The following is a 19,649-nucleotide window of genomic DNA, read 5'->3' as shown; positions in this document are numbered from 1 at the left end:
GATTGTCTTATCGTTTTACATAAAAAAAAAGCTAGTTAAAGGTGTGAGAGTGTGCATCAGTGGTTGCTCATCTTCTGAATACATTAAATGTCAGCAGACTGTGTCCTTTTTATAGACTATACATTGGACCCATGCTCAACACCTCATGAAAACAACTCAAATTACTAGTTTTATTAAAAAAACATGTGCAAGTTGTCCATAGACGTTTATATAACATATGGTCATTTTGAATAAATGCATTAAGTTCAATTATTGACTTAGCCAATTCCAAATATTAGAAACCTGGAAGACTGAATTGCACCTAACAATTTCTCATTTGAAAAAGTAAAATGTAATTTCACGTCACCTATTTATCAAATAAACGCTTTTAAAGGGGAATTTAAATAAGTTCAATATTTTAACAACTTTGACATTTCACAAGTTTCTATTTTCAAATCTGTCGCTTATTTTTTTCATAGAGGGTACTCAATAAAATTCCGAACGGAGCAAATAAACTTTACAAATGTGCCGAAGAAATCAATCTGTGCAGAAATTATGTTTACAGAAAAGTGATCGAAATTAAAGCACCGCTTATTTTGAAAGTCACTTTCAACAGGAAGTGCCTACCTCATCTTGGCGGAAGTATTTGTTGCACAGAAATGGCAGCGACCTTGCTCAGCGTGTGGCGCTCCTAAAAATACAGTATTTTGCTAGTATTTCTAAAATGCCGATGTATGAATCAAGCGAAATAAAAATTACGGTTTTTTAGTATCGGTTCGTACAAAATGATCTCCCTCGTTAAGGCTGCTGTCGGCGGCCTGACGGTAATATGCAGAACTCACGGTCACCAGCAAGGTAATGAGGCTTGTGTTAACAATGATGCATTTGGGCACTTGGGAATTCTCAATTACCGATTAACAAATGGAGATTAACAGAAATGGATCATATGAAGCAAGCATGGTTCGGTTCCCGTACAGCAATCGTCCTTTATATCTGATAAAGCTGGAAACAAAAAAAAATGATTCAGTGTTATGCTAACTCAAAGTTAAATGCAAATGCAATCCTAAACTTCACCTCGACCATTTTTTTGGGGGGGAGAAGGGGATGAGTCGCAGCTGATCACAATCTGTCATTTTATCAACTTTGTATTTACTCCACAGCTCCTCTGCACAGCTATTTGAAAATCTGCGCTGCTGGGCTGAAGACATTTCCAGTCACTCCAGACTACAGCAGTAAGCTTTCATCTTCTCCTCATTCATATGAGACTTTTTTTGAGCACATAAGACGCTGATAATTATGCACACACCTTCTACAGTTGGGTTGAAAATTATTCATACCTCTGTCTGATTGCCCATGTCTTTCTTAGTTGAAAGACATGTAAACTTATTGTCTTTCAACTAAGAAGTTTGTTACTAATGTGAAAGAAGACTTGCATCACTCAGTCAAGAGATCATAAAACAATATAAAAGGGATGTTATATACATTTAAGTCAAAAGATATTCATCGCTTCCTCAGTAATCAATAGAAAAATCTTGCCATTACATGATTTAAGCTTCTTTATTCAAATTTCAAAAGTCTTATAGTTACTGTCCAGATTTGTACACGTTTTCACTGGTGTTTTTAGCATTTTATCTAATTTAAGGCTCCCTCCACAGATTATCTTGTAATCATGTTGGACATTTTTAAACTGTCAGGGCGGTAAATAATTTTGAGCTTTAATTTTGTACAGTGATTCTTATGTGCCTTGTGTTCCACTTCATGGATGCGGGCTTTAGAGTTCCTCAGATCATTTCCTGTCCCGCATCTTAATATTTTGTCCTCTTTCCTTTCTTAAAGATGTTGTGCTGCCAGAGAAACCCAAACTGAAGTTTTTGAACAAGGTGCCCAACCTAAAACAGGCTAAGAAGGAGAGAAAGAAGCTCAGGGATATCCAAGGACCGGCCATGGCATCGAATACCTTCACTTGTGGGCAGTATGCCATCGTTGTGAGTGCACTGATGTCAATTGAGGATTTTCTGACAGCTGAAATTGTCCGACACAAATGTCACATCTTTTCCACAGTATATTGACCAAAGTTTTACAGTTTTTTTTGTTTGTTTTTTTTTTGGTATTTTTATGACATTTGTCCACATGTTTTAACTTTATTTTGCACAATTAAATGGCTGAGTTTGAGCGTTAAATATCAAAGTAACTTTGCTGCTTTATTTTTCAGGCCATGGGCGGAGGCTACCTGCACTGGGGTCATATAGAGATGATGCGTCTAACAATTAACCGAAAGATAGATCCCCACACAACATTTGCCCGGTGGCGTATCAGTGCCCCGTACAAGCCAATCACGCGTAAAGGCCTGGGCCAGCGCATGGGCGGCGGCAAAGGAGCCATCGACCACTACGTGACACCGGTCCGGTCCGGACGTTTGATCGTGGAGCTGGGAGGAAAGGTGGAGCTGGGGGAGATTGAGCATGTCTTGATTCAAGTGGCCAAGAAGCTGCCCTTTCCTGCTAAGGTGAGATCTCCGAGTGTGCTCTGTTCCAGTTGATGTTTAGATACAAAGGCAAAAAGAAACCAAACTGGTGTACATTTACAGCTGTGGTGATAAATTCACATACCCTAGCAGAATTTTCCTTTTTATTTTTTTCCCCAACATTTTCTGAGTGTAGGAATGACGATACAAGAACTATGAAGTCGTATATCATCAAATCATTGTTTGCTTTCTTTTAATCATAACCACAGCAGTTAACTGCCTAAATGGCTCAGATCAAAACATTCTATGACCTGGACATTTTCACCTAGCAAAGGGCTCATTAGTTTCTACATAAGGCTGTAGAAGTAACCACATCACCATTTTTTATTCAGTGCTGCACTGATTTTACTGGACTCTGCCTCAAAGGAAACTTAGCAGTGGATCTGCTAAGCTGCTTGAATATTACTAAAAATGAAACATGATGTTAAAATTGATTGAACGTTGCTGATAAGCAGTGTTTAAGCTCCATTTAAGAGGTGGGAAATGAAATATTCTGTTAAAAAACCAATCTGCAGTCAGGCAGCCCAACATAATTTCAACTGCTGGCCGAACAACTGCTCAGGATTAAAAGAAAAGCCCTTAAATAATTTCAGCATTTTTAGACCTACAGGACTCTAAAAAATGGTGCAGCTGCCTCCTTCCTTCCTCTGCAACATCCATTTTCTGGCCTGTCCTCATTGGCACTGTCTTAAAACGAAACAACATTGCTGGTCTTGCAATGTTTTTGCAAGACCAACATTGCAACATTTCTTTTCATTCCTATTTTTATTAGACGCATTGAAAACAGAAAATACATAAGAAAAGAAATGAATTCTGAGAACAAATGTATCTATTTCTTTGTTTTTAATAAACAGTTCATATTCTGTGTATTGAAGGCCATCTTTTCACATCACTAAAGTCAAAGTGATTGAAAACAATTTTTTTTTTGTTTTTTTTACAATTTGGTTTTCGCATGATAAAGCAATGCTTTGCCTTTATTATTTCAGGTAATGAGCCGAGAGAGTCTGGAAGAAATGCACAGAAAGCAGAAAGAGATGGAGGAGAACAACCAGAATCCCTGGACCTTCAAGCAGATAGCCCAAGGCAACATGATGGGCATCAGGAAGGTGCTTAGTCCATTTGACCTGCGCAACCATGGACGCTTTACAGGCAAATTTCATTTTCCAGGGAGGGTGTGAGGGACCTGGGGGGACAGCCGACATCATCCAGACTGCATGTCTGAAGACCTCGACCTGAATTTTGTTACTCCCTCACTTTCAGAAACAACTTTCTTTTTTCAATGACATATTTTGTTAAGTCTTTTTTTATTTGTTTTGCTTATGTAAACCAGTGACTCATGTTTATTACTATCAAGCTACTTGGTTCTGACTCATAATTGACAAATAAAACATGGGACATGTGAAAACAAATAACATCTCACTTAATTCATAGAAAAATATAAAGCTAATGAAAAGATAGGTTAATCTGACTACTGATATTTCAATGCGTTTTGTGGTAACATTCATTTTATACTGCATATAAATTACAGAAAATATTTTTTTCTTTCCCAAAAAATATTTTTGCACAAATGGAGATATATGAATGTAAGCAGTTTATGTTTTTGATAGCTTAACATAAAAATGTTACACGTTTCATGGTGCAGATATAAGCTGTTTGCTTGCATATCTGCTTTGTAAATATATGTTATAGTGAGAGAGAGAAAAAAAGAAAAGAAAAAAACAACAACCTGTATTTATGTACTTTAGATTTGACTACTCCTTAAATATATTCAAATTATTATTCAAATAATGACGGGAAGTCAGCCTGAATCAGGTACTTTTGCCTCGTTTGTTAACCTCACCAATGAGTCTTTCTCGGTCATTGGCGCTTCTTAAACATAATTTTTTTTTTAGCTTTATATCATTTAATAATGTTGTTAGCTAATCAAAACCATACCTAGATTGTTGCTTTAATTCTTTCATGCATGGCTCAGGAATCCTTGAGCCATTCAGGGGTGCCTAAATGCTTACTCTCAATGCACCGCCTACTTTCACAAAGCTCCCTTTTCCCCACACAACTTCAGGCTAGCAATAGCGGCAATTAGCGAACACATATGCAAATTACAACAGTTATAAAGACATAATAGAAAAGCATTGTGAAGAAGGTGGAGCGTCAGAAAGAGTAGAGGCAAGTCAACTTAAGTAGTACCTCTTTTAAATTATATCATTTTTTAACAAGTGAAGGTGGCATAGTGACTTGATTGTACCATAGAATGGCACCGTCTTTGAATTTTTCTGCCATAATAATAACGCCCCTTTAAAACCGTATATCCAAGAGAAATATGATTTGCCATTTATGGGAGTGACAGAATATGAGGAAACACTGTATGCAGATGCAGAGTAGCTTTTTATAGTAGAAATGCTATTAAAGTTGTTTGATGGTTTGAGAGGTTTTGGTGTCATAGTGCAGTTTTCGCCCCGGGTTTTGTCGTACAGGCGTCCTGTTGCCATATCTTAGAGTTGCGGGAGCATCGTAAATTCGTACAGCGAAATGACTGTACTGCTTTTATATCCGTCAAGATCAGTAGATGTATATGAAGTATTTGGTTTTCTCATGTATGCTGCAGTCGCCAGAACGTGCTGCCTGGCAAGCATGACTCTGGGTAACGTCACCTACTAATGACGCATGCGCTCTGAGTCTAAACGTTCGAAAACAACAGCGCGAAAATACAGGTCGATAGGTGATTATAACATACCAATACCTCAGTTTTAGATTTTGTTGCTCTTTTTCTACTGTGTCGTTTGTGTCTTAAATCAGTTTAAGTCTAAACATATTGGTCAAAATAATTTTCAACTTATTAATACGATCGAAGCTTTAAGGCGTTGGTAGTTAGCTATTTAGCTAGCTGTTTCTGTACGATTAATACTATGAAGCCGTCAAGAGGCTCAAAACGGCCTCCAACAAAAGCCCCCAACCCGAAAAAGAAAAAAGAAAAGGCGTCGGGATTTCCTGCAAAAGAGGTGAGACATCATAACCACACAACTGTTTTATATACTGCTTTGTTTCGCTGGTAAATTCACTACAATCAGCCACTGTCACCTATTTTAGGATCAGGAGCTAGGTGATAATGAGAAGATCCCCCTCACCAAATCAGTTAAGAGGAGAAAAGGTAAAATCTGCTTATGTACTCTACTGTTCAGATACAAAAAACAGATCTGTTGTTAATGTGATATTTCTTTGTGCTTGTTGCTAAAAGCTAAAGGGGATTTACCTTCAGTATCAAAGAAAACGACCAGTCAGGACAGCTGGAGGCCGATGCCCCCGTCCACCATCAGTGCTGTGGAGAACATATTGGACTTATCCATACTGTGAGTTTCACACTGACATGATTTTTCAGTTTGAAAACTATTAAGCGTTTTATCAATCATCTGCTCATGAGGGCGTGTACTAGGACACCAAGATATTAGAAAACCATGCAGTGAAAATATTATCAAATATTGTGGTGACGATATCACTTGTAATAAATATATGCATTCTGATTTTGTTGTTTTTTTTGCTGATTTATATCTCAAAATAAAATCTGTGGTTAATTTACTTGTCATTTAACCTGTCTGTTAAAAATTAAACGGTCAGTTCTGCATGCATTTTTCATAGCAATGCTACTATCACAAGTTAAAGGTGTAAACATATTTACACTTATGAGACTCTCACTGCAAGTTGTATTACACTAGGGCTGGCATCATATCAAGATACATAATTGTCATGCTATTGCTAAACAATGCAATATAAATTACAAACAACCCATATTTTCCTATCTAATTATAGTATCCTAAGTATCACATATAAGCATTCAGTTGGAGTACTGTAGGCAACGATGATTGCCATTTGATAGGCTGTGCAGCTCAAGCTTAAATCCATCTTCAGCAACTATTACAAAACCTATAGTGTAATAGAGCTAAATATAACAAATTAATGTTATCCCTGCTTGCAATGACAATATCAAATAATTACTATGCATGAAAAATGAAAGTAACCCCTTTTTGTTGACAGAGCAACACTTGCTTTGAAGCGAGCAGGGAAGAAAGAGAGCCAGGAACATCTAAACATCATCAAAAATAAGTGAGTGTCTAACATTTCCGTCTAAATTCATCAAATAAGTCATATGTGAAATGCACACCGTATGAATTTTGCATGTTTAAGGAGAAATGCAGGATTATTCAATTTCATTCTAATGTATTTCATCAAAGATTTATTTACCTAAACTCTATTAGGGAGTTTCAAGTGGATGTGATATCAAAAGCAACTGCAATGAATAATTTGGTGACATTTGGGTTCCTTATGTGGAAGATAAGAAACATATCAAGCAGAAAAGTGCTGCTCCTGAGTTTATAAATCACCTGTGAAATTCCAGTAAACACTGATAAGCATGCATCAAGTTATTTCACGGTATAGAATCCAGTGTGGTTGCGAGACGTCAAACACGTCTGATGCAATCTGAGTGATATGCTTTCTGCAAATTTTTCCAGGGTTTTAGCTCATTGTGCACAACTTAAGGTTCCAGCGCAGGAACGGGGAGATTTGATTCATTCAACTCAACGCCACCAGGAGGAGACCAAGAAGTCTGAGCTCGGAAAGATGACGCTGAACTCCCTGAAGGTGAAAATCATGTTAACAAAATAAATCCAGACATGCTCAAAGTAAGATTTGTTTTCTTTATCTTCAGTCTTCATGAGTGTTTTCTTAGTAATGGTTTGGATGTAGATTGATATGAAACAAAAAATAGCTATTTAACAAGACTGAAACTAAACATTTTTGCTGCTATCTGTTACCACATTTCACTACCACAACCACTGCCAAAGTCAAGGGGAAAAAAAAAAAAACAGCTTATGCAGATGTTTCCTGTAGAAGTTAGAGCATATTTGTGGCAACATCTCAGCTATTTTTCAATTGTGGTAGCCTTTTATGTTAGTTCTACAAGAAAGTAATATCTGCTGATTTCCAGGTCATTTAAAGAAACATAGCATGCTTTGAAGAATCATGAGGTAATATTTGACCCTTTAAATCTCAGTTGAGTCCCTGCTTTTTGCTGCAAGAAAAGTTCTGACCAATGACAAAGTGCTTATTCATTGCACTGTACAGAATCAGACTGTACAGCTGATTCTGTACAGCTTGATTGTACAGAAGCAGCTGTACAGTCAAGATGATTCTGTAGCATTTGAGGTCGTAGCTTTGCTTAGCAAACTGTTTTTGCAACACATCCATCACATCCTGAATGTGACTTAGATTTAGAAAAAAAATAGAGACCATGGCAACATCTTATTTTGTTTGTGTGTGTGTGTGTGTGTGTGTGTGTGTGTGTTCCTGAAAAGTGTAAAGATAGTACAAGTGCTAGCACACCCTCCCTAATTTATCATGTTTACCCAAAACAAAAACCTTCAATGCGCAGGATTATAGTCCCACTTACGTGGAACTACATGGTCTTTACTTCCTGTATGGATTAGTGATCCTTTGTCTGCCATAGCAGTCTCTCTGGATAATTGTTTTTCTTCACCTACCATGTGTTGGTTGACTCTGACATTAGATAATATTATAACTCCATAAGATTTTTCCCTTGTCAGGTTTGCTCAAGTCCCCACAGGCTTGTGTGTCAAACATGAGCTCCAGAGACAGCATGTTCATTTCCTGCCTCCTGTCCTCCCCCTCACAGTCAGATGCCACTGTAATAAAGACGTTGTGTTTTTGTCGGCCTTTTAGCAGTCATAATGTTCCTTCTGATCTACACGTTTTAAAACATAATGTGTTGGTTTCACAGAACATGTATCTGTATTTTGGTTGCTCAGGCAGACTTGAAGGCTGTTGTCGGCGTGCTGGAAAGGACAGAGGAGCAGACGGTGTCTTTACAGCAGATATGCTCGAAGCTGAGGGATGAGTTGGAGGAAGAAGAAAAGAAAGCAAAACAGGTGGAAGTAAAAAGTCTGTCATTATCCACATACACTATTTATTTAGATTTATGGCAACGTTGAGTATTGCATTCTTTTGATTTTTGCTTTGTTTCATCCCATTCCAATGCGTTCACCGTTTCTTTTAATTGAACATTATGTCTTGTGTTCTAAGAAGTTTTCAACATATTTTGAAAAGATTTTTTTCTTGGTTGCACACACTTTGATTCTTCTACTTGAATGGGACATTTCAAAATCACAGTGATTATGAAAGAGATGAAGTGAATCACTGTTGTCTCAAACTTTAATGTTTCACATGTTGCCATTTAGAGCTTTCACCTCTGTTCGGAAGATCTCTCATGTCTAAAAGTACAGGAAATCGACAAAAGATGGCTGAGATTTTGAGATCCGAGCTTGTGGTAAAAAATACTAATGTGAGCAATTATTTCCTGCCCACCTGCAGATATTAGAAATAAGTGATCAGTGCATTCTCAAGCTTCCGTCTCTTCTGCCACAAAAAGAGGAAATTACATTTGAGGTGAGTTTTGATGCTGTTCAGAAACCCTTTTACTATCTGTGTGTCTTTTCACTCTAAAAACGTATTGTTTATCTTGCTACTTCTTTTAATAACATGCAAAATTGTCTGCATGTGCAATTCCTGTGAAATCTAACAGGAAACATTGAGGATGCCCTTTGTGGTGAAACGCCTTTCAGCTATTGCAACATTCTTTTAAATTTCATTGTGCATATTATCTTGTGAAAGTTGCACGTAATCATTTTGTGCAAATGCTACTTTAGTAAAACCCAATCTTCAAGCACCACATAGACCACTGCATCTTCTGTTTATTTCAGACTCGTTTGCAGAAAATAATACCACAGTGTGAGTGTGAGATGACAGCTCAGAAGCTGGGGATCATTCTGCAGAAACCATTGACCACCCAGGACGCCCAGGTCCTATTACTGCAGGCACAGAAACATGCTGATCACCTCTTCCCTTCACTGAGCAGTGGTGCAACTTATGAAGATGAAGTAGAAACACATTTTTCTTAATGGTTTTTAATGCAGAAAATGTTTTTTCAGTTTGTTTTTTTTTTACTAGGTTGATTGTTGTGATTAGATTTATCTTGCAAAAACAGCTGAACTGTTTTTGCTCTCTGATCCATTTATCTTAAAATTAAAATTGTTACCTTTGAAACATGAGATATATTTGCCTTTTGTCTGTCCAGCCTTGCGTTACATTTATATGTGTCATTAAAGTACCGTATTGTTTTCAAATAAAGTTTCACTGGACAATAGAAACAGAAGTCAAACGTGTTTTGTTAAAGAATGTGAAGTGATTTGGTTTTTAAAATGTTTTTTTTAGAAACAGTTTTTTTTTGTTTTAGATGGAAGCTTTTATGAGTACAGTGACGTAAGGAGATTGTATATCTTGATTTACACTTTTTAAGAAATAACTAATCTACTAGAGAAATGCATCTTTTGCATATGTAACTGGATAGAATCCAATGCAGCTCAAATGTAAATAAGTTAAAATTATTCCAGTAAAATTCAGTTACATTGTCTTTTTCCAGATACAGGTATTCATTACCCAGTTGTACTAAAGTAGCCAAATACAGTTGATTATGCAATGACAGCTGATAAAAACATATGTCTAAGAATCCCTGCTGATTTATTTTGCAGCAATCCCTCATCCTGAGTGAGCAACGTTGGGAAGGAACAGGTTTATTTAAAAGAAGAAAAGAGATGCCATTCTTCACCTGGCCTAATACGAGTGGGAACTTGCTGGTGGTTAACTGGAAGTGAAAACAAAAAACAAAGAAAAGAAAAAAAACAGTGACACACTGACCCAGGAGTATGTTTTTTGTGGAAAAGAAAACTAAGGACAAGCACAAGTAGTTAATGACCGCAATAGCTTTCTACGTTAGGACGAGAGCCGGGAGAAAACCGGGAGCCGGTAATGAGTTTGTTCAGAAAAGTGACATCTAAACACGGAAGCATTGGGCTGAAAACAAGAAACGGAGAACTAAGAATCAGAGAAATATTAGAGAGTAGCAGGAGGCAAGAGTTTAAACTAGGATGTACCTTGGTCTATAATGACACTATGATTCTCTAAATTTACACTGATGACCAAATCAATGCCATCTAGAGTGAGTCGGTAGCTGTGTAGTTTTTTTTTAAATAAACATTTGTGGGGGAAAAAAAAAAAAATCCACATAATCAGCTGTTTCCAAGGCAGTTAAGGAGTTTGCAAGCCGCCTCTGCATTCAAGAGGTTGTAAGATGTAACCATTAGTTATGTGAACTGAAACTCTTTTTTTTTTCCAACTGAAAGTCTTAATTCAGCACTATATTATCACTTCTTTAAACATGGTCATACTATGGTATCACTTCCGTTTAAGCACAACTGCATTCCAGCACAGTGATGTGATGCTGGTTGGAATCCATATAACTGTTTTCCTTGAGGCACGATATCGACTTAGGTACTTTTGCCTCCATGTCTTTTCCGAGTGTCACGAACCTGCAGGCATGATGCATCATGAATTAATATCTAATCACGCCCCGGCCTCCTGCAAGCCTGAACACAGGCAGGAATGTGTCCTCTGATGAAAAGACACACCCCTAGCAGCTATTCCATAAGTCCTTTTGCTTTATTCCTGACAAGTCATCTCAAAAAATAAATCCAACCTGGAGGAAATCTCCAATCATCAAAAGCAAATCTGACAAAAAGATTCACGTGGAAGTCGCACTTTCTTCTCAATTGAAGAGTGCTCTAGTGCCGTGGGGCTGTTGCTGCTAATCCCCTGTTATCCTCACTAACACAGATCGGATAACAGCTAACGGGACTTATCCAGAAGATCTTGAAAATCAGGAATTTGAGTACAAGCAGAGGAGAAAAGGATCAAACACAGAGAACATTAAAAAGTCTACACACTTCTGTCAAAACGCCAGCTGTTTGCAGTGCAATAAAACACAAGAACATGAGAGATAATTAACTTTAATGTGATGTATAAAGTTCAGTTGAAAAACAAGCGCTTATGTTTGAGGGCGATGTTTAAAAAGAACATTGAAGCTACAATAGCCTGTTTGAATCTTTATTGGTCCACCTTATGTATTAATTTTGCATTCTGTCTTTCTGTGAAGACATCTGTCATCAGCTATAGAGAATCTGATTAACCATAAAGTCTGTCAGGATTTTTTTTCACATTTGCTCCATTTCATCCTTTAGTTTACAAAGAGATAACAAAGCATCAAAAGGGCCTCATGGTACAAAGGTATAAGCCTGGAGAAGGTTACAAAAAATAATCTAGAGAAATATGTATATATTGGGTCATAATTAAGATGATCATCAATACCTGGAGAAAATGTGTAACAACAAGGACTGTATTACAATTGGATCTTTCTAAATAAAGACAATACATAATCTGGTAAGGGGCCTGCAAAGGGTTTTACAGTAACACTGAAGGAGTTGCAACAATTTCAAACTTATGCTGGTTAGATCCACATGTGACAACTCACTTTTTATCCGCCATATGTCTGAACAGCGGTAAGACAGAAGTCTTGTTGAAAAATGTGGCACGGCCTGAGAAAACTATGTTGTAACTCATATTAGACAATTTGATTTAATGACTCAGATGCTGATGACTGGTCAGAAAGTATCTGATGTAGCTCTATGTACTACAGTGAATCTGAAGAACTCTCAGACTGAAGACATCATTGTTGTAAAACAGTTTCATGAAGAGGATTTTCAGGGTTTTTTTTTAATTTTTTTTATGATTTTCAGAAGAGTTCCTCTTTGCATCATCATCTCCAGAGGTTCCACAGAAATCCCCAGAATAAAAACAGCTTTTTTTTAAATTTTTTTATTTTATTTTATTTTTTTTTACATTTTTTTTATTTTTATCAGGTTGCTGCTTTATTCCCTGGCTCTGATGCTGCTACCCAACAGATGATGGAGAAGAAAGTACAATCTCCACAACAGAATACATGCAGCATATTGCTGTAAGACTTTAAGAACCTCAACTTGCTCAGTAATGAAAGTCTGCTATGTTCCTTCTTATAGGCACTTCACTGTTGAATCTCCAGTCCAGTCTGTTGTCCAGATGAACACTGAGGTATTTATATTCCTCAACCACCTCCATTTCTTCTCCCATGGTGGAAATAGGGTTTGATCTTACCCTGTTTCTCCTGAAATCAAAAAAAATTTCATTTGCTTCATTTACATTCAAGAGGAGATCTACCAGATCTCTTTACTCAGCTACTTGTCCCTCTCTGCTACAACCAGTGCCTGCAGTTAGAGGTGGCTGCATACCTCAAGGCCGAATGCTAAAAAACGGTGAAAAAAACAGTGTTTTAAGAAAGTATTTAGAGATGTGCACACTTAAACATGCTGTTGCATCTTTTTTTATTTATTTTAAATTATTTTTAATATTTTTTCCTCTAGTCAGATCGGGCTGCCTTTTAGTTGAAATGTATTTGGTATTGGGTCATAATTAATTACCAAAGAAATGATGCGATGTTCTTTGGTAAAATTAGTTTCCAATCAATCTAAATATATAGAAAGAATAATAAAGACGCAGCAGATTCAGTATTCAGCAGAAGCAGACTAAAAGAGAAGTCATTTTGTTCAGGGAAATGATTTGGCAACACTGAGTTTTGAAATTAATTGCTTAAACTCCTAAGCTTGAGAAAGGCAGCTGTAGATTTTAATCTATGGAAATGCTGGAAACGTACGGAAACGTTTGTTAAAGTCTACAAGTCGTTTCTTTTGCTGTATCTATACAGACGTGGAGGATGGATAAATATATTTTCACTTCTCTGTTACTGTGAAAAAGACCTTAACAACTTTTGACTGATGTAGAATATGATTGTGAGAGGAATTTACCATTAGTTAAAAAATATGCTCATTCAAAAAAAAAAAAAAATCTAATTTGATCTTTAACGCCAAAGAATATTAAACATATACTATTGTATATTATATAAAGAATGTATAATATGGTGATGCCTTTCCATGAAATGCCTTGCAAATATAATAAAACCCTCTGAGCTCCCTTTTTTTTTTGCATTTTGTCTAAACTCCATTTCAACTGGGCAAGGAGAACTTTAATCTGAGTATCATACTTATTTGATTTTTATTTGTAAAAACTATTGTAACAAAACAGTTTGCACAATTACAAACTACTTTGTTATAATCTGAAATATAAAGACCCAATCAAAAGCACTAAGTGTGTAGTTGGAGTGTGGAAAAATTCTGGGGGTATTTACATCTTTTTACTTGCATCCCATGTACATTAAATACCAACAACAACAAAAAACTGCAACAAAACAATCTTTATTAATTGGTTCAAAAGCACACAATTTCAAAATGCATTTTATACTTTCCCAAAAACATGTTTCTCTGTCTTATATGCACATTGAAAAACATTGACATAAAGTGCTTCACAGTAACATTCCTTAGATTTTATTTACAATGTTCATATTGGGGGAAGCAGGAAGAGTCTAAGGGGAGGACTAAAAAAAAAAAAAAAAAAAAAACATCAACCAAAGCTTCACAGAAAGTCCTGGGCTCAAAAATGCCCTTTCTTTGTAGACTTCACTCCAGGTATTTTGGTGGCCTCTCACAGTCCAAAAATAGTGATAAGGTTAATCAGTCACTGCTCTTTAGTTTAAGTTATACATTGTTTCCATGCGTGGTTCTGGTGACCTGTCCAGGGTGGGCCCCTTCTCTTTCCCCTTGGCCACTGGAGCACTTTCTCGGAGTGGATAGGAAATGGATGGATGAGGTCGTCAATGAGTATCATTTCAAAACATTTCTAAACATCTGGATTAGATCTGGGAGTTTTTGAGAGACTTCCTTCGTATAGACTCGTAGGATTCCTCATTGAAAAGTCTTTCAATTGTTGAGACGAGTGAATTTTTGATGGCACGGCCCAGACCTCTGGCAGCAAACACGTACAGCACAGGATTAAGAGCACTCTTGATGTACACCAGAAACAGAGAGATATATACGGCCTTCGTTGCTGAATAGAGCGATGCAGGGTTATTCTTTGCCAGGGCTTGCACGAAGCGACAGACAAAGTAGGGCACCCAGCAGGTGAGAAAGAGGACCATGGTGGAAAAGAGCACATGGTACATCCTGGTCATCTTGCGTGCCATCGATGGCGTTGTGCCACTCGGTGTTGAAGGCATGGCTTTGTTAATGGTGAGCAAAACAGCCAAGTTACTTGCCACGAATACCATGAGAGGCAATATGAAGCCTGCTATTGTTTCTGTCAGAAACAATCCTAGATTAAAATCTCCACTCTCCACGCAATGGTATTTGCCGGTTACGTTCTTCAGTTCAGCAAAGTAAATGTAGGGGACAGAAAAGATGAAGGCCATCAGCCATAGGACTCCACAGATCAGAGGAACAGCCCAGAAGGGTCGTTTCAGTCGAGCCCACACAGGCCTGAGTAGACACAAGCAACGCTCCAGAGCCACAGCACAAAGGAGGAAAGCGGAGGCGTACAGCCCAAAACATCGCAGGAACATTACCAGGTGACAGAATTCCTTTCCAAATGGCCAACTGTACTTGTTAACGATGAAGCCAACCATGACAGGAGTCCGCAGGAGCAAGATAAGGTCAGCCACGGCCAGGTTCAGGACGTAGACTCTGAAACTGTTGGCAGCACGCGTTTCCTCTGTGCTTCCTCTGCGCACCAGGTGACGCCGACCCCGTAGTCCAAGTGCCCAGACCACCAACCCATTCAGAGGTACGCCCACCTACGGGAGCCAAACAGCGTAGGAAGAGATTTAGATTTTCCAATTAAACATAACATGTTACTGCCTGATTTCTCTTCGGCTTTCGCCCATCAAACAGTTTTCATCAAGAATATAACAGACACAGTCAGCCAGTGAGCACGACCTAGTGCATTTTTTTTTTCATTCCTGAAACTCAAAGGAAATAAAAGGTCATAGCTGAAGCATTTTTAGTCGTGCAGTTTGTAAATAATTTCAAGTGGAACATTTCTTACCAGGAAAATAAGCAGAGTGACTGTAATTTGGATTCCCCAGGAAGCGTTGTCCTGCAATTGGCTGCTGGAGTTAGCAGGGGCCAGTGTTGTGTTTTTGTCAGCCATGGAGATGATATGGAGCTTGAAAACAAACACACGCCTGTCCTCGATTCTGCAAAGACACAGGAGGAGAACGATTGCACAAATGTTGTCTAAAATGAAGACAAAGCTGATGTCCTCAACTCAAACCAAACTGAAACCACCTACTTCCTTTCTGTCATCCTTTTCTGTTTTGTGCAAGAACAGCTATATTAAGGAACCAACCTAAAGGCATCAAATAGTATGTGATCCAAAAAATGTTTTTGTTTTTTCTCACAATGATCTAATATTAATAAACAAATGCACACAGTAGGTGTAGCCACACAAGTGATTAAGGTGAAAGGAATCTGTCAGTAGTACATTTAACAAGCCTGAGGGTTCTGCGCAAACCTGCATTCAGACCTGTTTGTGAGTAGCTGCATGCAATGACTCCCGTGTTAATGAACACTTTATCTTTACCCGCAGCAAAGTTATGATTGTAGCTGAGATTACGAGCTCATAACGAGTTTTCCCCCCCAGAATCCACAGTAACTAACGTCAATTAAAGACAATTTACAACCTGGGGAATAAAAGCTATGTACTTAATTAAAGAGTCGGTTGCTTACCTTTTCAATGTTCCTCAAGTGTGGAAGAAATGGAGCAACACCTAGGAGAGGGAGTTCCTGCTTGCTCTTTTAACATCTCTCTCTCTCTCTCTCTCTCTCTCTCACTCTCTCTCTTTCCTGTGTGTGATTGCAACATTCATTTCTTCCAATCATATCTGCAAAAGAGACAAACACTTTTAACATTTAGAACATAAAAGCCATTTGCTCTCAGTTCAAACAATTTTGATCCGATGCTTTTGTTGAGCAAACATGCATTTGGGCATAAAATGGCTCAGTGAACAAATGTGTCCATCACAGGGTTATAAAATCTTAAGTGAAAAGCAACAAAGTTTTACCTTTAGGTTTCTAGCCGTATGCAAATCTGCATTTGAAGCAAAGTGCAACGTTTTTGCTCTCTGACAGTGTTTAAGAAGCCTAAGTGATGGTCTCTTCACGGTTCTGCATAAACCCGATCAGTCGGAAGGGATGTATTCAGGGAGGTTTCTATAAGCAAATTTATAACATTTTACATGCAAATGTCACTATGAAGGTCACACATCAGTCACAATGCACTTTTATGTCAGTCTTGCAGTGACTGGTTAGGTTAGGTTAGACCTAGGTTAGGTTTTCACACAGAATGTTTTGTTATATATTATTTGCAGTAGTTGTAGTAGGACGTAAGAACAGTACTTTGCCTGCTCATTCAGAATATCAATTTGTATTTGACTTTATGTGTTTGATTCCATTTCCTTTTCTTTGTTTTCTTGCTGTCTTTCACAATGTTTGCTGTGTTGGTGTCACAAAACTACTGATAACAGATGTTGATCAATGCAGCACAACTTCCTGCTTTCCACAGAGAGTGAGCATGCACGTATGTGGTCTGACCACCAGCTGACATCTGCTGAATGCCTACCTGATGCTAATTTCTTTATCGCAGTTTTATTTATTGTGGAGTCTAGAGGGACATGGCTCGTACTCACCAGAGCACAAGAGGATAATGTGAAATTAGACAAGAGATATAGTTCACCTTGTTTTTGTATGATTTTATAGGATATATTTTTGTGTTTTAACAAAATTAGATATTCTTCTACAACCATTCTCTAGTAGTCTTGAGTTTGTGGACGTTTCCTGATTGGCTACTATTCTGGCGCCCACGAGATGCTAACACAATATCCAGTGTGCATGAGAAAACTGTCTTTTTTCTTGGTAAGCATTTCCGTAAACCACTGTGCAAAGTTTCAGCATTGTTTTCAGAAATTTGAATGCTGGCAACAGCATTCAAATTTGTGAATGAGGGCAGGTATTTTGATAATTTAAACACTGTAAAATACAGTTCATGTGAACATAGAGAAGATGACAGAACAATCGGAGGATGAATACGCTTACCAGTGAATGATGAGTGAAACAGACTTAATTCAAGTTGAATTAATTTATATAAATCTGACTGAACTCAATTTAAAACTAATTATTGTTAAGGATGAACTGGTACACCACACATTAAACAAATGTATTGACATATATTTTGTTTGTTATGCTCAGAGTTTTTCTTTTTTTTTTTATCAAACATATGTTTTGAGTCAGTCATCGATTTACAACATTTTCCAAAGAAAGCAAATACATGCCCAGCAACTTATCCTGAATTATCAATCATTAAAAATTAGAGGTGTGCCGATCGATCGGTCACCGATCATAATCGGGCCGATTTCCGTGAAAAAGTGTATGATCGGTGATCGGCGATCATTGGCTCTTGTTGCCGATACCGATCACCTGCATCTCATTTCCAACCTGTCTTAGTCAACCATGCAAATAAAAATCAGAGCAAAACTAAAGGAGGAGAATTAAGTCCAAATTCTGGACCATCAAACTCTTTTACTCTCTCTGCCTAACTTTGTCTCAAATGTCCCAGTTGACATTAAGTAAAGTAAACTGACTGATCAGAATTATTGAATATTTTCTCAGGTATTTGCTCAAATGGTAATTAGCTAGGTACCTCTGCATAAAACAAACCACTGTCTGCTTTACCTCAAACCTAAAGGGGCAACTAGTGGCCGATTTAGATTTGACGTAAGATCAAAACTCACTTTCGAATTATTTAACTTTGCTTCAGAAAGTCCAAACACCTGCAAGCAATACAATATGTGACCTTTTAAAAAATTATGATTTACAAAATTTAACCCTAAAGCCCATTAGCAGCAAAAACGTTTGACAACTTCATTCACACTTTTCGCTGTGATTACAAAGCAATACCTCCGTGTTTTTACAAGCGCATGCAGTAGTTTGCTCACAACACTAGATGGCGATATTGCTTATTTAGTAAACTGAACGGAAAATGTTTTATTCCAAATCCAGATTAGGGAAGCAAAATAAAGGTTGCAAACAAATATTTTTATTTGTAGACCTTATTCAATTTCATTTCTTATAAGACAAAAAAGGATTGAGAAATCTGCTGATTTTGATCTAAAAAAATCTATGAATTATATTGCAAGGTTTTGAAATTCTTATGTAGCTTTTTGATTCGAAAACATAAGTATAACTTTAAAGATGACTCTAAAGAATTGTCAAATATATTCATCACTGTATTATGTGTTATCATCAGGAATGGTATTTGTTTGTATGATAATGCTGACAATACAATAGATTGGATTTGTTATATTTACTGTGTTGGCTGACATTTTTTATTTTTAGCTGATCAAATTGCATTGCAAGTAAGGATAAATCAATCTTGTGTTTTATTTTGAAAATGTAAGAAAAAAACAAACACAAAAATGTCTCCTTAAATATGCAAAATCTTTCTTATTTTGTTTAAAGCTTTTTCAATATTATTTAGAAAATGTAAAGTTATTTGGAGACTTTTTCCTTGTAAAAAAAATAAAGCTATCAGATCTTCTTTTATGAACAAAAAGCTCTAAATACTACACTAATTTGCTGATTTGGTTTTTGTGGGATTCAATTAACTTTGTTTTTGTATTTTGAAACATAAAATCATAGAATTTGTAGCACTTATAAACTAGGCTAAGCTACTATATGGTAGATATTGTCATGAAATCAAAAATCAGTTGAAAAGGATAAAGTTTTCACCTTCCCTTTAAACAATTTATATGATGAATATAAGCAGTACTGTAAATTTCCAAGAGTAAAACTTATTAGACGTCACAAAGACCACACATATCAGAAAAAAAAACATAAGGGAATTTCATTTTATCTTTATGTATTAATGATAGCCAAAAATTTATTTTCTCATTAGTTATACTAATGTCAGCTCTCTATTACCTACTAATTAGCATTAAAAATAACAAAATACACAAATAGAAAAAGAAATATAGTCGTAATTCTACTCTGCCACAGGAAACTGTTTTTTCTGAATGAAGCTAAAGTAATGTCTAAGCTAATTAAATGGTAAATAAAAAACGGTTTTCATGGCTTAGGAATATGTGTTCTCCAGGATGTAATTGAAGGGGAGAGTGTGGGACAGATTAAAATTAGGATTAGAAAACCAAAGTTGGAATCGCCTTTTATCTATCAGCTTCTCAAACCACCACAGAGACTTTGTGGTCCAG

The 19,649-nt window shown here is 37.0% G+C and overlaps 3 protein-coding genes across 4 annotated transcripts; 2 read left to right on the top strand and 1 right to left on the bottom strand.

Annotated features, from left to right (window-relative positions):
• Nucleotides 1-561: 561 nt before the first annotated feature.
• mrpl16 (mitochondrial ribosomal protein L16) lies at nucleotides 562-3,912 on the top strand. Its single transcript, XM_007553945.2, has 5 exons — nucleotides 562-834; nucleotides 1,140-1,211; nucleotides 1,816-1,964; nucleotides 2,192-2,485; nucleotides 3,490-3,912. The coding sequence occupies exons 1-5, from the start codon at nucleotides 765-767 to the stop codon at nucleotides 3,679-3,681; spliced, it is 777 nt and encodes a 258-aa protein (XP_007554007.1). The 5' UTR covers nucleotides 562-764; the 3' UTR covers nucleotides 3,682-3,912.
• A 403-nt stretch (nucleotides 3,913-4,315) lies between these two features.
• Nucleotides 4,316-9,720, top strand: cenpq (centromere protein Q). The gene is made up of 8 exons (XM_007553943.2): nucleotides 4,316-5,502; nucleotides 5,591-5,651; nucleotides 5,739-5,850; nucleotides 6,533-6,601; nucleotides 7,009-7,138; nucleotides 8,323-8,442; nucleotides 8,885-8,959; nucleotides 9,274-9,720. The coding sequence occupies exons 1-8, from the start codon at nucleotides 5,410-5,412 to the stop codon at nucleotides 9,469-9,471; spliced, it is 858 nt and encodes a 285-aa protein (XP_007554005.1). The 5' UTR covers nucleotides 4,316-5,409; the 3' UTR covers nucleotides 9,472-9,720.
• A 4,013-nt stretch (nucleotides 9,721-13,733) lies between these two features.
• Nucleotides 13,734-16,222, bottom strand: LOC103139369 (C5a anaphylatoxin chemotactic receptor 1). 2 transcript variants are annotated; one of them, XM_007553942.2, is made up of 3 exons: nucleotides 16,114-16,222; nucleotides 15,431-15,581; nucleotides 13,734-15,179 (listed from the first exon to the last, which is right to left on the bottom strand). In XM_007553942.2, exons 2-3 carry the CDS (start codon nucleotides 15,533-15,535, stop codon nucleotides 14,244-14,246), a joined length of 1,041 nt encoding a protein of 346 aa, XP_007554004.1. In that variant the 5' UTR covers nucleotides 15,536-15,581; nucleotides 16,114-16,222; the 3' UTR covers nucleotides 13,734-14,243. The 2 variants fall into 2 exon arrangements, with proteins under 2 accessions (XP_007554004.1, XP_016527869.1); XM_016672383.1 differs by lacking the exon at nucleotides 16,114-16,222 and having other exon boundaries at nucleotides 15,431-16,066.
• Between the last annotated feature and the right edge of the window lie 3,427 nt (nucleotides 16,223-19,649).

This window comes from Poecilia formosa, unplaced genomic scaffold (assembly GCF_000485575.1).
Source record: "Poecilia formosa unplaced genomic scaffold, Poecilia_formosa-5.1.2 Scaffold60, whole genome shotgun sequence".
Classification (NCBI taxonomy): Eukaryota; Metazoa; Chordata; class Actinopteri; order Cyprinodontiformes; family Poeciliidae; genus Poecilia; species Poecilia formosa.
The sequence above is the reverse complement of the archived record's forward strand: the minus strand, read 5'-3'. Positions and strand labels throughout refer to the sequence as shown.